The sequence below is a fragment of the Macrosteles quadrilineatus genome, unplaced genomic scaffold (assembly GCF_028750875.1).
Source record: "Macrosteles quadrilineatus isolate MER2022 unplaced genomic scaffold, UCM_ALF_1.0 Scaffold_3__2_contigs__length_128488019, whole genome shotgun sequence".
NCBI classification, from domain to species: domain Eukaryota; kingdom Metazoa; phylum Arthropoda; class Insecta; order Hemiptera; family Cicadellidae; genus Macrosteles; species Macrosteles quadrilineatus.
In genome coordinates, this window is record NW_026542596.1 from 91,281,495 (window position 1) to 91,295,449 (window position 13,955).

General features: G+C 36.9%; 1 protein-coding gene across 2 annotated transcripts in view; it reads left to right on the plus strand.

The window, feature by feature from the left end:
• The window catches only part of LOC128988596 (Golgi-specific brefeldin A-resistance guanine nucleotide exchange factor 1-like), a 55,026-nt gene that overhangs the window by 7,391 nt on the left and 33,680 nt on the right, over positions 1 to 13,955 (plus strand). Inside the window, exons 6-15 of one of the 2 annotated variants that reach the window (XM_054410017.1) lie at positions 4,011 to 4,119; positions 4,712 to 4,818; positions 6,363 to 6,498; positions 8,392 to 8,520; positions 9,145 to 9,287; positions 10,080 to 10,338; positions 10,831 to 11,051; positions 11,428 to 11,605; positions 12,726 to 12,841; positions 13,689 to 13,827. In XM_054410017.1, the coding sequence (XP_054265992.1) occupies positions 4,011 to 4,119; positions 4,712 to 4,818; positions 6,363 to 6,498; positions 8,392 to 8,520; positions 9,145 to 9,287; positions 10,080 to 10,338; positions 10,831 to 11,051; positions 11,428 to 11,605; positions 12,726 to 12,841; positions 13,689 to 13,827 (1,537 nt within the window). The remainder of the gene's footprint in view (positions 1 to 4,010; positions 4,120 to 4,711; positions 4,819 to 6,362; positions 6,499 to 8,391; positions 8,521 to 9,144; positions 9,288 to 10,079; positions 10,339 to 10,830; positions 11,052 to 11,427; positions 11,606 to 12,725; positions 12,842 to 13,688; positions 13,828 to 13,955) is intronic. The other variant, XM_054410018.1, reaches the window with a different exon arrangement.

Here is a 13,955-nt window from a genome sequence, read left to right on the forward strand (position 1 = left end):
GCAGCGATGGTCACGGCGGGAGGATCCAACGCATGGCGGCGGCATCAGCATCAGCTTCACCACGCCCATCAGGTCAGCAACCCCGCCCACGAGGTTCAGCGCATCACAACACCGGAAGAGGTAGACAACAGTAACAGCCAACATCGTCTGCAGCGGCATCGGCGTCAACGTCAAATGATAGAGTGTAGTGGCAGTGTTTTTGTTGTGGTGACTTCGGTCACATCGGCAGGAATTGCCGTTTTAAAGGTTCGACATGTCACAAGTGCGGTAAGAAAAATCATTTAGCAAAAGTGTGTCGATCTCAGCAAAACAGTAAGTCACAGTTTTAGTTCCGTAGTAATAAGAGTGATTTTAGATATAATAGAAATAAGCAGCATAACTATGTAGATGAGGTATCTGATGATGTAAGCGTAAATGATGATATTGAGGAGAGTATAGGTAATCTGTTTGAAATTAGTGAAGGGTCCTGGATAACTAAGGTTGATCCTTTCAAAACAGAGGTTATTCTTGAGAACAAATCAGTAACTTTTGAAGTTGACACGGGTGCGTCAGTAACTGTAGTAAGCGAGGCTTATTATAAAGATAATTTGAGTACTTTGAAATTGTTTCCTACTGACATAAAGTTAAGCTCCTACACTAATGTACCAATTTACCCTGTGGGTAAGCTAGAGGTAAATGTTCAGTTCAGGGATAAAAACCGAACTTTAAGCTTGTACGTCATTAAGGACGGAGCTCATCCCCTTATGGGACGAGACTGGATAAAGGAGTTAGGAGTAGACATTTCTTTCAAAAATATTGAGGAATTATTTGTTGCTAAAACTGAATCAAAGAGTAAACATGAAAGTTTAGTTAAGGAACTAGTAAATGAGTTTCCGGAAGTTTTCTCAGATCGATTGGGACAGTGCAATTGTAAGCCCGTAAGGCTGGTTGTAAAAGAAAATGCCATTACCAAATATCATCGACCCAGATCACTACCCTACACCCTTAAGGCTAAGGTAGAAAAAGAACTAGAACGTTTGGTGGAGTCCGATATTTTAGTCCCAGTTTGCAGTTCAGAGTACGGATCGCCTATTGTGCCAGTTCCTAAAAAGGATGGTAGCATTAGGATTTGTGGGGACTTTAGGCATGTTAACGCACTATTAGAAATTGATAGGTACCCCATTCTTAGGGTTGAAGATCTGTTTACAGAACTACAAAAAGGGGAATTTTTCAGTAAGATCGATCTAAGTCAAGCCTATATGCAGTTAAGATTAGACGAGTCATCACAAAAGCTGTGTACAATCAGTACACACAAGGGGTTGTTTGCGTACAAAAGATTGCCTTATGGCATAGCATCAGCAGTAGGTATCTTTCAAAGAGTCATCGAACAAGCTTTGCAAGGGTTGCAAGGTGTGAAATGTTTTTTGGACGATATAATTGTATCAGGACCTAATGACGAAGTACATTTAAATAGACTAAGGGAAGTTTGTTCACGCCTCAAGGCTGTAGGTTTCACAGTGAAACAAGATAAGTGTAAATTTTTTGCATCAAAATTGGAGTTTTTGGGGTTTACTATAGACAAACATGGGCTTCACACCTCGCAAGCCAAGATAAAAGCGATTGTCGATGCTCCTGTACCGAGAAATGTGACAGAAGTAAAATCATTTGTGGGTCTAGTCAACTATTACTCTAAGTTTGTCCCTAATATTGCAGGTGTTTTGAGACCTTTGTATGACCTTTTGAAGAAAGATGTAGAATTTTGTTTTGATGACGAGTGTATGAAATCGTTTAAGAAAGTTAAAGAGCTACTGTGTACGGCTCCTGTGCTAACACACTATGACCCCCAAGCACCAGTAATACTTACAGTAGATGCAAGTAACTATGGTCTAGGTTGTATTCTCAGTATAATAGACAAAGACGGTGCTGAAAAACCAGTAAGTTTTGCATCACGTACATTGAACCAAGCAGAGCAAAACTATTCACAAATTGATAAGGAGGCATTAGCTGTAGTTTATGGTGTTAAGAAATTCCACCAGTATTTGTACGGGAAGCATTTTACCCTTAAAAGTGACCACAAACCCCTTATTAGTATTTTTGGACCTAAGAAAGGCTTGCCTGTGTTCGCAGCCAGTAGATTACAGAGATACGCCCTGTTCCTGTCAGGGTATGATTTTGACATAAAATATGTTAGGTCAGACAACAATAGCGCCGATGCGTTGTCTAGGTTACCGCTTAAAGTGTCCCCAGCAGACGAGGAACCCGAATTGTTGTGGTTAGGTACTTATTTACATTTACACTTTGTTAAAGAGAGCTCAGTACCAGTGACATGTGATCAAATTAGAGTAGAAACACAAAAAGACCCGTTATTACGGAGAGTGTTAGGCTATGTCATGTTTGGGTGGCCAAATTTTGTCCCTAAAGAGGAATTTGAATTGTTCCCATTTTATCAAAGGAGGGAGGAACTAGCTGTCGAGCAAGGTGTTTTGATGTGGGGGTACAAGGTAATTGTTCCTAGTAGTTTGAGAAGTTATGTTTTGAATGAACTTCATGCATCTCATCTGGGCATAACTAAAATGAAGTCTGTTGCGCGTTCTTATTTTTGGTATCCAAGTCTAGACAAAGACATAGAGAACCTTGCTAACAGCTGTTCGTCCTGTCTTCTTGAAAGACCAAATCCTAGTAAAGCCGAATTGCATCATTGGCATTACCCGAGTAGACCATGGGCTAGGTTACATGTAGATCACTTAGGCCCATTCAAGGGAAAGTTGTATCTGATAGTAGTTGACGCACATTCAAAGTGGCTGGAAGTTTTCGAAACTAGTTCGACTTCAGCCAATCACACTATAAATCACCTTCGTGATTTGTTTGCACGGTTTGGTTTGCCAGAGTCAATCCATAGTGACAACGGTCCTCCATTTAGTTCAATGGAGTTTGCCTCATTCTTGAAACATAACGGTATCAAGCACACAACATCGGCTCCGTACCATGCTCAAAGTAACGGACAGGCCGAGAACTCGGTTAAGTATGCTAAGTCAAAGTTAAAATGTGCATTTAGGGAAAATGTAAATACTTCTGTAGCCTTAAGTAGAATTCTTTTTGACTATCGCAATTCTGTGCACATGACCACTAATGAGACACCTGCTATGTTAATGTTTAATAGACCTTTGAGAACCCGATTAGACCTACTCAGACCTAATTTGTCTGAGACTGTAAATAGACAACAACAAGCTCAAAAGATGTATGCTAGGGGTAGTAAGACTCGATATCTGTTTGAAAACCAAAATGTATTGATTAGAGATTATAGATCTAAGGATAAGTGGATTGAAGGATGTGTGGTTAGGCAGATAAGTCCAACTATGTATATAGTTAAGTTAAGTTCGGGTGTTACGTGGAAAAGACACATTGATCAGCTGATAGCTATCGACAGTGGCCCAGTGTTGACATCAGGTGCAGACAACAGGCCCACGGCGACTACAGTCATCGCGCGCCCAGCTGTTCAGAGTACACCAGCTGAGCGTGACGTCAGTCCTATGACGCGCGAGCTTCCGGGACATAGTACGCGCTCGTCCCTCTCTCCCACTACCAGTTAATAATATTTGAATAAACGAATGCTATTGGACGATCGGGTCACGCCACTTCCCCAACCCATGAGTCCATGTTAACCGACACCTCTACACCTCAGTTATAGCCAGCTTCCATCCTGAGTAACTCCGGCGCGTTCGGTCGTTAGCAGTTTTACAGTGTTAAACCGTAGTGCTTATTAACTTCCCGATTCCCGTAGTGTAAGACGTCAGGGTGACGTAGTGACTTAGTTACAGTGTATAAGGATAGCACCGTGTCAACGAAGGTACGTCAGGGTGACGACACTTCAGTAGATGTTTTTAAGGCTCTCACGAAGGCTTGTACCTCAAACTTTCTGCTTGTGTTGTAAAGACTATCAGTACATGATCGTTGCGTAAACTAATATTAACAGTTTCATTTATTGCTCAACATGTGTACAACAACCTCACAGTTACTCCACTCTGTCTCAGGTTCTACGCTCGCTGGTATTGTCTCCTCTCGGAGTGATGCTCACCAATGACAGTGTTTGTGAGATCATGCTTAGCTGTTTGAGGATCTGTTTTGAAGTTCGATTAAGCGGTAAGTGTTTATTTTGATTAGCCCCTTTAACCTAAAACACCAATATAACGGAAAGGGTTACATACCAAACCTTCACTTAAAATAGTATCAGTGAGCATGGTCCAAAAAACCTGACTTGTGATAAATCCTGGGAGTTGAGGTTAGATTCCCCGCACAGCTTTGTCTTCCCAAACAGGAGACAGCAGCTTAAACTGTGGTTTTGATCACCTATTGGTCAGGTATGGAATGCAACTCATGTAGGGTTCACATGTGCTACAGCAGGGCTTCATGGTAGTAGATGGTGGAGTGGCCTACCTGGTTCAGGTGGAAGTTAACAGGACGGGTTTATTATTTATTAATTTAACCTTAAATTAGGCTTGTTACTTTTGACCCGCCATTACTGTGTGTCTCCATTGAACACTTGTTTTATTAGCTTGAGATTTTTCTGTTAATAAGAGTGTAAAATCTGTCATGATTAAATTAATTAAACATCTTTGGCGGTAGGTTGTCAATGCTATTTTAGTTATGGTGGTTATTATCATATCCTCTGAATTTTCAAGTAAATTTCAACATTGTGACCCAATTATTAACATTGCGTATCTTGATATTGTAGAGCTTCTGCGACGGTGTGCCGAGCATTACCTCAAAGACATGGTGCAACTTCTGTTCACAAGACTGCCTTACTTCTCCGAGGACTTGAGGAAACCCATCAATATGAAGGTAATCTGGTGATATTTAAAAAGTTAAATTATTTTTTATGGTGAAAATTATGTAGTCATATTCGATTAAAAGGGAGAAGGGAAACAGAGAAGTGGGATCATGATTCTGTATTCAGATCATATTTGACACATTGAGCTTCTAATTAATGAAACTTTCTAACAACAAGTTCAAAATTAGATAGTAACAACTAGATTTTAAAGTAAAAAGTTGTCATTTTTTGGGTTAAAGTATTTGTTAAAGTATAAGTTAACTGAAAAGTGAAAATGTTTAATAAATTTAACTTTTGGTATTGTTTGTGAAAAATTTACATTTAGACAGTAGCCCGTATTTTAGTACTGTATTTGGATTCAACTTCAATTCAATTCAATTCAATTATCTTTATTAGTTTTTATGTACATTGTACAATAAATAGTGTCAAAATAAAATAATAACAATAAATAGTGTCAAAATAGTTCAACAGGATAAAAAACAGCAAAACATGAGGAATGGTTGTAAAAACAACAAATACATTTTACAAATCTAGTAAGATAGTTTCAACTATCATAGCAACTGAGGGAGGTGAAAAAATCGTCAAAAGAATAAATTGCCAAATTTATTAAAAACTCGTTTAATATTGTTTTAAATTTGTTTGGATCTGTTTCTTTTTTAATATTTTTTGGAATAAATTTAAAAAATCTATTACCTGCATAGGATGGTTTCTTTTCAAAAAATTTAGTCCTGTGTGGTTGTACATTTTCGTTCTTATTTCTTAAATTACTAGTGTCCCTGTTGCTCGAAATCGAGCAATTGCTGAGTATTACAGGCTTTATTTTAAAACGAATTTCAACCAAGTCAGCAAGTTTGCAGCAAACTGTTAAATTAGCAAACTTATTGACTGTTTACAATTAACATATGCTCTTCTTCTCACTTTTGATTTCTGACAACAGCTGGAGTTTCATAACAATTTTTGTTTCCAATGTTAATCTTATGGAGAAATACGAAACTTTAAATGGCCCCAGGGCCTCACTCTCTCATTATTTCCCTAAACAGAAAGTTTCCTGCACAACTTCACGTTACGCTCTTTCCAATGACACCAAAAACATGACAATCGGTTCAGTAGTTTCGGAGGAGTAATTGTCACAAAAAATCTGCTTGCGTATTAAATAAGTATAGATAAGAATGTGATTTTTCTTTTGGTTCTGAATATACTTCCTGTTTTTTTTACAATTATTATTGATATATACTGCCTGTAAACAGTAAAGATTTTTAGGTCCTTAAAATGCTCTTTAGCTGACTCATCACGCTGCAGCTTAAGCATGATTCTAACCGCTCTTTTTTGCTCCTTATAACTTATAATCTGCTTTTGTAAAATTTGTATTAATTTACTCCTTAAACCTAAAGTTGTGTTTACATATGGCCAGTAGATAGGCAGTTTGCCTTAGGTATTTATTTATTTACAATATGCCATTACATCATAAAATGACAGGACTTTTTTGTCTATGAAGTATAATATTTAAAGCTAATTGTGCAAACATGTCTTTAATATAAGTAATTGTGTTTAACAGAAGTTAAAAATGAGATCTGGAAGTATTGACCAATCAAGGGGAAAACGCAAATTGAAATCATCAATGAGAAAAACTAGTCGGCCACAAATCAAGACTGAGGACAAGGAAAAACCATCACACATTCAATTGTCAGCAGGTAAAGCAGTTTATAAGTAATTTAGGTAGCTTTTATAGTTTGATAATGCATCATTTTAGTTTGAAAGTCAATTTGTGCTTACAAACCATATTTTAGTTTTTAGAAGTCGCCATTAAGTAACTCAGTACAGTTGAACCTCTATAAGACGAATTTCAAGGGGTAGGGGAAAATTTTGTACTATCGAGGTATTCTTAATAAAAATATTAGTTTTGTAGAGGTTTAATACTGCAGTCATTCGTCTTATTTTTTCCTCGCTCTGACAACAATAACCGATGAAGGAAGAGGGATGGGTATCATGTTTAGACTAACTACCGTACGTACTATAGATATTAAGATCATGAGAAATTTGTTTCATCTTATGGAGGTTTTTAACCTAATTACTATTTTGAGGTGTTTTTAGCATTGACTATTGACCGTGAAGAAAATTTCAAAGGGATTTAAAAAAAAATTTGTCTCATCGAGAAATTTATTTGACTGAGGTTTGACTGTATAGGATACTTTATTGCTGGGTAGCAGTGAGTGAGAGTTAAAGAGCTCACATGATGATAAAAAGGTCACCAGTTTAATTACTGAGAAAAAATCAGTTTTGTATTTTGACTGTTTGAAACTGGGCACAGCTGTCCATGATCGTTGGGTTTAGATAAATGGCACTGGCTTCAGAAACAGCTGATAATGGTTGCTAACAAAGCCACACTGATTATCCACTCCGTTACATTTAAATGTGCACCTGAGGTGTGTGTCCCCGTCGTAAAAGTCATCGTAATAGTTTTCATTATTTTATATTCTATCAACAAATCTTAGTATGTTTTGCTTACCAAGATCAAAGATTTATTGCCATATCCACTTAAGTGAAAACTTTGGTGTCAATATCATACTAACATTACCGACATTTACTGTTTTTCAAGGACAGTTATTACAAATCTTACGTATTAAAAAAAGGAAGCCAATTAGCTGTTTGAGGTTTTTTTAATGGGATAAAGTTTGACTATATTTCTTAACAAAATTAGAGTTCAGGAGTTAATAGATACACCAGAAAAGAACACTTAACGTTACTGTTATTTCATTTTAACATACCCTTAGTAATATGGGAGTGGCCCTGAACACCAGACGAAATACTTACGTTCAGCGGCACCCCCTTATTGCTAAGGGTATAGGATTTGTTCAGACAGTAGACAAAAGAAAATTTGTATGAGCTAGCTGACCACTACCCAAAAATCTCATTATTTACTTTTTTAAACTATTTAATGACTGTTCAATTGTCTAATTAAGTTAAGTTGTAATAGTGTGTACCAAGTCCATAATTTTGTGAATACGTGTCAATACATAAGATAGGGATTAGTGGTCTGGGGTGGAACCACTGAACTAGAATACCGCGACTCCAAAAGAAAGCTCTAAGAACGCTAGCTGACCTCAGCCCTACGGAAAGTTGCAGGGAAGCTTAATCACTAAAATCATGACTGTGATATCACTATACACATTCTTGCAGTGATTATACAGCACAGAGGGAACTTACAGACGGAGAAGATTTTCACTCCCACAACACTCGAAGAGCTACAGACTACCTTCTTTCAGCTCACCATACAACAGCAGGAATCTTTCATGCATGGGACGAAAGATCTTCAGTAGCCTGCACTTGAGTATCTTAAGAAATCAATATCTGAAGAGGAAACTTAAACACCGGCTTATGGATCAACCATGCTATTCAGTAATGGAATTCTTCAATCAAAATTGTTAAGCAATATGAAAATTCAAATTACAATCTATGTATGACACTATTGTATTTTGTATAGAAATCTCAATAAAGAAATACATTGATTGATTGAACACATAGAATCCTTAGTTTTAAGTTATATGACAACGATGTACTGTACTGTAACCAATTAAATTTTTCAGATAATTTTCCACAAGACAAAGTGAGCACAAGTCTTCCACTGGCTACAACCCCTGTAGAGTTTGAAGGAAGTAAAGAGGCGGAGGTGAAGCTTGAAAATGAAACTCCCACTGTGCAGACGCCCATTAGTGGTAATATAATTTATTTAACTAGCTTTATAACGTCTATTTAGTTATATGTTTGTTATTGTAGGTTGATGGTTGTGATACAGGCCGAGGCCATCCAAATCTTATAAGCATGATAAGGTTGTATCTTGGTGAGCTGATATTATAATTTTTAAGTAAATAATAAAACACTGCTTAAATGGGTCTGAGTGTACATAGCTCCCTGTCATATCCAATTTCCTGGAAAAGTCACTGATATTTTAGTTGGGCCACAAAATTGTTTCAGATATCAGATGTCCGCAAAACACAAGAAATTTTACAATGTATCTCCATTACTTACTGTCAATTTTTACTTCCTTCTTCACAGAGAAGGCAATACATTGTTTGATCATTTTATGCTGAGTACATTTCCACATTTATAGCTAGGTTTTGTGCTGTTATATAGTTTTATTAAACTCATTTTTATATTCAGGAAAGCTGATTCATTTTTTCCTTGTGTTTGAAAATACTACTTATTCTAGTAGGCTATTGTGTATATTATATAAATAGTTAAATTTTGTCTGACAATTTGGTTTATATAACAATTATCAAAGGTAAATTTCACTTCACATAAGTTGTAGCACTGTTTATTTTATGTGATGTGTTTTTCAGATGAAAACGCAAATGAAACCGAAACAGTTAGTGGCGAGACTGAGATAGTAGAGCAACCGCAAAACGAAGAATCACAGATCAATGGAGAATTACAAAGCAATGTTGAAGTTGTCCCAGACAGTGAAGATCCCCAATGTAAAGATGTGAGTTTTGTCAAAATACATAAGGTTTAGAAAAATTGTTTTGATTTAGTATAGTTTTGATCTAGACAGTGTTTGGCAGTCAGTAACAAAGCCATATTAAGTATCTGAATGGCAAGACAATATGTATCATCAAAGTGAGTAACAATGCCATTTGCAGAACCAAACTAAGTAGTAGGACAATTTGCAGTGTCTAACTGAGAGGTAGGACAATTTTTAACATCTATGTACACAGATGTTGTAGGTAGGACAATTTGCAGTGTCTAACTGAGTGGCAGGACAATTTGCAACGTCTATCTGAGTGTTACTTGCAGTGTATAACTGAGTGGTAGGACAATTTTCAACGTCTAATTGAGTGACAGGACAATGTGCAGCGTCTAACTGAGTGGTAGGACAATTTGCAGCGTCTAACTGAGTGGTAGGACAATTTTCAACGTCTAACTGAGTGGCAGGACAATGTGCATCGTCTAACTGAGTGGTAGGACAATTTGCAGCGTCTGAGTGGCAGGACAATGTGCATCGTCTAACCGAGTGGTAGGACAATTTGCAGGGTCTAACTGAGTAGTATGACAATTTGCAGCAAAAACCGATTGACAGGGCACTTTGTAGTAACACCAAACTGAGTAGCACAGCAGGACTATTTGCAGAATAAAGCTGAGCATCATGGCCATGTTTACCTTTAAACTTAGTGACAGAACAGTTTAGAGCTTTTAACTAAATTAAAACAAGCAAATTTTTACTGTTATGCCACAAAAGATTACCATTTTTAGTGTCAACTAACATATTTTGTGGTAGGGAGGAGCTGCACTAGCATTAACAGAACAGACAGAACTGCATACAGAAGAGCAGCCCGAGGATATATCTAGTGAAACACATGTAGCACCAGAGGACAAGGTGGATACTCTACAAATCGAGACCCCCGTAGTAGAGCCCCCTGCAGTGGAGCCCCCAAAGTCCCCTGTAGAGTCAGCCCCACAATCCCCGACCTCCCCGTCATCTGATACTCATGAGTGGTACAACTCTCAAGGTGTCAGGTTCACCCCTCAAGAGGAAGGTAGGGAGAAACTGTCATTTGCTTTTTATTTAAAATACCGTAGGCATTCAAGAACTAAGGGTTTATTGTTATGAAGTTTGATGCACAAAAATACTTATAGCATTCAAACTATTACAATTTATTTATTTTAATTTTAAAGCTAATATGTGACCACTTAAGTAATTTCAATTGGAACTGTTCTTTTTTCTTGTGGTCTATTCTTTATAGTAAAATTTGTTATAACAGTAAAATATGTTTTACATTTATACAGTTGTCAGAATAGTTCATTCGGAGGAGCACCCCTTAAAGCAACAAGAAAGCTAAAAGTAGAAAGTAGCAAGAAAGCAGTCCCTTAAAGACCAGGCAGGTAAAATCAAATGGAATTGTACCCTTTCAACAAATCTAACTTGAATAGCATTAATTAGGATTAAGTTAGGATGGAATAAATTATGTGATAGGAAAAATGTTGTTAGAAGCAATATAGCATGTCATTATGTTGTGTGGTGTTGCAAGGAGCAGGCCCACTGGTGCCATACGGTGTGCTGTGTGTAAGAGAGCTGTTCAGGTTCCTGGTGTCACTGTGTAACCCTCTCAACAAGGAGAACTCCGAGGTGATCATACACACGGGACTGACGTTGCTCACTGTGGCGCTCGAGGTCGGCGCAGACGCCATCGGCAAGTACGCCACTCTGCTCACAATAGTCAAGGACGATCTGTGCCGCAACCTGTTCATGGTGAGAGTAATGATCTTCAGTAGACTTAGATCTGGTGCCATTGAAACACTTAGGGTGTTATCTTTTTTGTGTAGAAAGATTGTTTGGGTAAAATGTGTATGAAATATCAAACAGAATTTAAGGATGGAGATATCTTCAACTATGGATTGCAGTTAATTAGTTGCGACATAAATTTCCCTGATAAGAAAAATAGTTGTTGATTATTTTCAACAAAAGGCAGCTCAGCCTTCTGTGCTGGGTAAATTTTAGGATGTGGTAATCAAAACCGAGAGCTAAATAAAAAAATTTCCCCTTGACTAAGAAATATTCACAAATAATTACCCTAACTACTTAAATTCTTTACAATTAAGTAATCATTTTTGTTAATTTTTTTCAGTTGCTCAATAGCGAAAGGTTGTCCATCTTTGCAGCAAATCTTCAAGTATCATTTTTACTCTTTGAATCGCTCAGAACTCACTTAAAGTTTCAACTAGAGCTATTCTTGTCACGGCTCTCAGAGATAATTGTCTCGGACAACTCCAAAATATCTTTTGAACAAAAGGAACTAGCATTGGGTAAGTCCTTAGGATTGGGTCATTCTTAAATTTACCTATTAATTTAAGAATAAGTTTATTAATTTTAGGACTTATTCTATCAAATAAATTATATTACTTTAGGGAGTTTAACTCAGCAATTTAGCATATTTATCATTGTTTCACAGGGACAATAAATTCCAAGCTAAAAGTCGATAGGTACAAGGGATCATCAAGATCCAGACTGTTCCTCAACGTTAAACCATTTAAGCAATTAGACCTCCAACAAAACAACCTTTTCAACTATTAAAATCAAACAAAAAATCAAGTAAAAAAGGTTTTTTATTAGTGTACCCACTAGTGTTCTAGTTAAGTGTATCCATTAGTTTTTTGGCAATGTAGTTTTCATCGATGAGGTACCAGTAGTATTATTGGTACTTTTTCCAATCAACTGTTCTGTTTGATTTATATTTTAAAACTCATTTTATGTCAGAACCATATGTAAACAATCAACAATGGTATCTGAATAAAAAAAAACTTACAATATTCTAATTTGTAACTTTTGATCATGGAACCTCCGTAATAGTTTCATGTGATTCCGGCCAAATCTTGAACATCTTCCGCGGTCTTGTAGACATCATAATCGTCTCCCATGGTCATGGAAAAGTCATATTTTTTTGCACAGTAAGAAATTGAATTTTTCTACCTCAAAATCCTCACAGACACGTCCTGTGATGGCAATAGTAAGAGCTCGGCTGGACTCGGCCTATTTTCTGTAAAACATTGTAAATTTTTGTAAAAATCAAATTATTTGAATTTTTCACTACCCAAATGTGGTCCCAATTGATTTGGATAGTTGCAGTTGTACTTTTATTTAATACTAGCATTGACATCCAATAATTTTCTCTTTAAATGTTCAAAATATAGTACTTTCTTACTGAAGTGGCCACTCGTATCCCAGTCAGTACTTGGCGTTATCATCAAAGCTTCTAGATCACCTAGCTCATTAAGCCTCAACTTTCTCATATCCCTTCAGACCTGAACCCACAATCTTACTTTTGGTCTTACAGTTGGTTCCCTGTCCTTAGAAACATTTCTCAATATATTTAAATATTGTTATCTTAATTTCTCAGAAAGTTGAAGTTGCCATTTCAAATTGCAGAATGTGTGGTACAGCTGTGGAGGATCCCTGGTCTAGTGACAGAACTCTACCTCAACTACGACTGTGACCTCTACTGCCCCAACGTCTACGAGGACCTGACCAAGCTCTTGTCCAAGGTATAGTTAGAAAATGTAGCTGTAGTACACTCCCGTTTATCCAAGGCCGTTCCCGTTATTGGCCTGAATAAAGATAGATAGTAATTTGTGATTTGTTGAGAATATTTGAAAGAGTTATTAAGTATTATTTTAACGTAAGAATGTTCCACAACAACCTAGAAAGTGAAAATGACACAGTTCTAGGTTAGCCGCCAGCCATTTGCAACCTGGCCGAGCTGTCTGGAGAACGTAAGCAATTACAGTGTCAAACTGAAATAATAACAATTCTATGATGTAGACGAAGTAGACTTGATTGTGTCAAGTTAGCTCAGGTGAAACTCAAACAAAATCTAAATATATGCTTTTCAAACTAAAATGCCTTATTGTTTGGTTTCAATACTGTAGTGTATTGGTTTAACATGATTATGAATAATACTTTATTAAAAGTTTTTAAGACGATTCACGATTGAAGAAGGGTTGTGTGTGTTTCTATTATTATTTTCTATAACGCTACCTTGTTTAAACAAAATACTTGCATGACAATTACATTTTATCAGTTTTAATTTGCTATGTATTGTTAAAACATATATTTTCCAAGTGTTTGTCTTGCTAATGTGGAACTAGTATCCCTAACCTCAAAATCAATGCAAACTCTCTGTTATCCGAGATCCTTGGTAACCGAGGCAGTCTCGGTCCCAACAACCTACGTTAATCAGGGGTATGTATGCTGACAATCTCCAGAGTTTGATATCCGAATGTGGAGGATTCTCGGTCTGGTTACAGTACAAGAACCTGAATTTTACTAAAAATTTAATTATAATGTTAAAAATTGTATTTTTGTTTTTCACAACATGTCTATGTTTTTCAGAACGCTTTCCCCGTGACAGGAGTATACAGCACGCATCTGTTGTCTCTAGACGCACTACTCACCATCATAGACACCATAGAACACCATTGCAACAGCAGAATCCTCAACGAGAAACAAGTAGACTCCCGCAGATCTCCAGGTAGGCCTAATCACTCAATACCTCTGATGAAATACGTAACTGGTGGTGTTTTTGAATGAAATCAGTTGTAGCAAAATATTTTTTAATAGGAAATAATCCAAACAGGCAAATTTTGATGTAGGTAATTT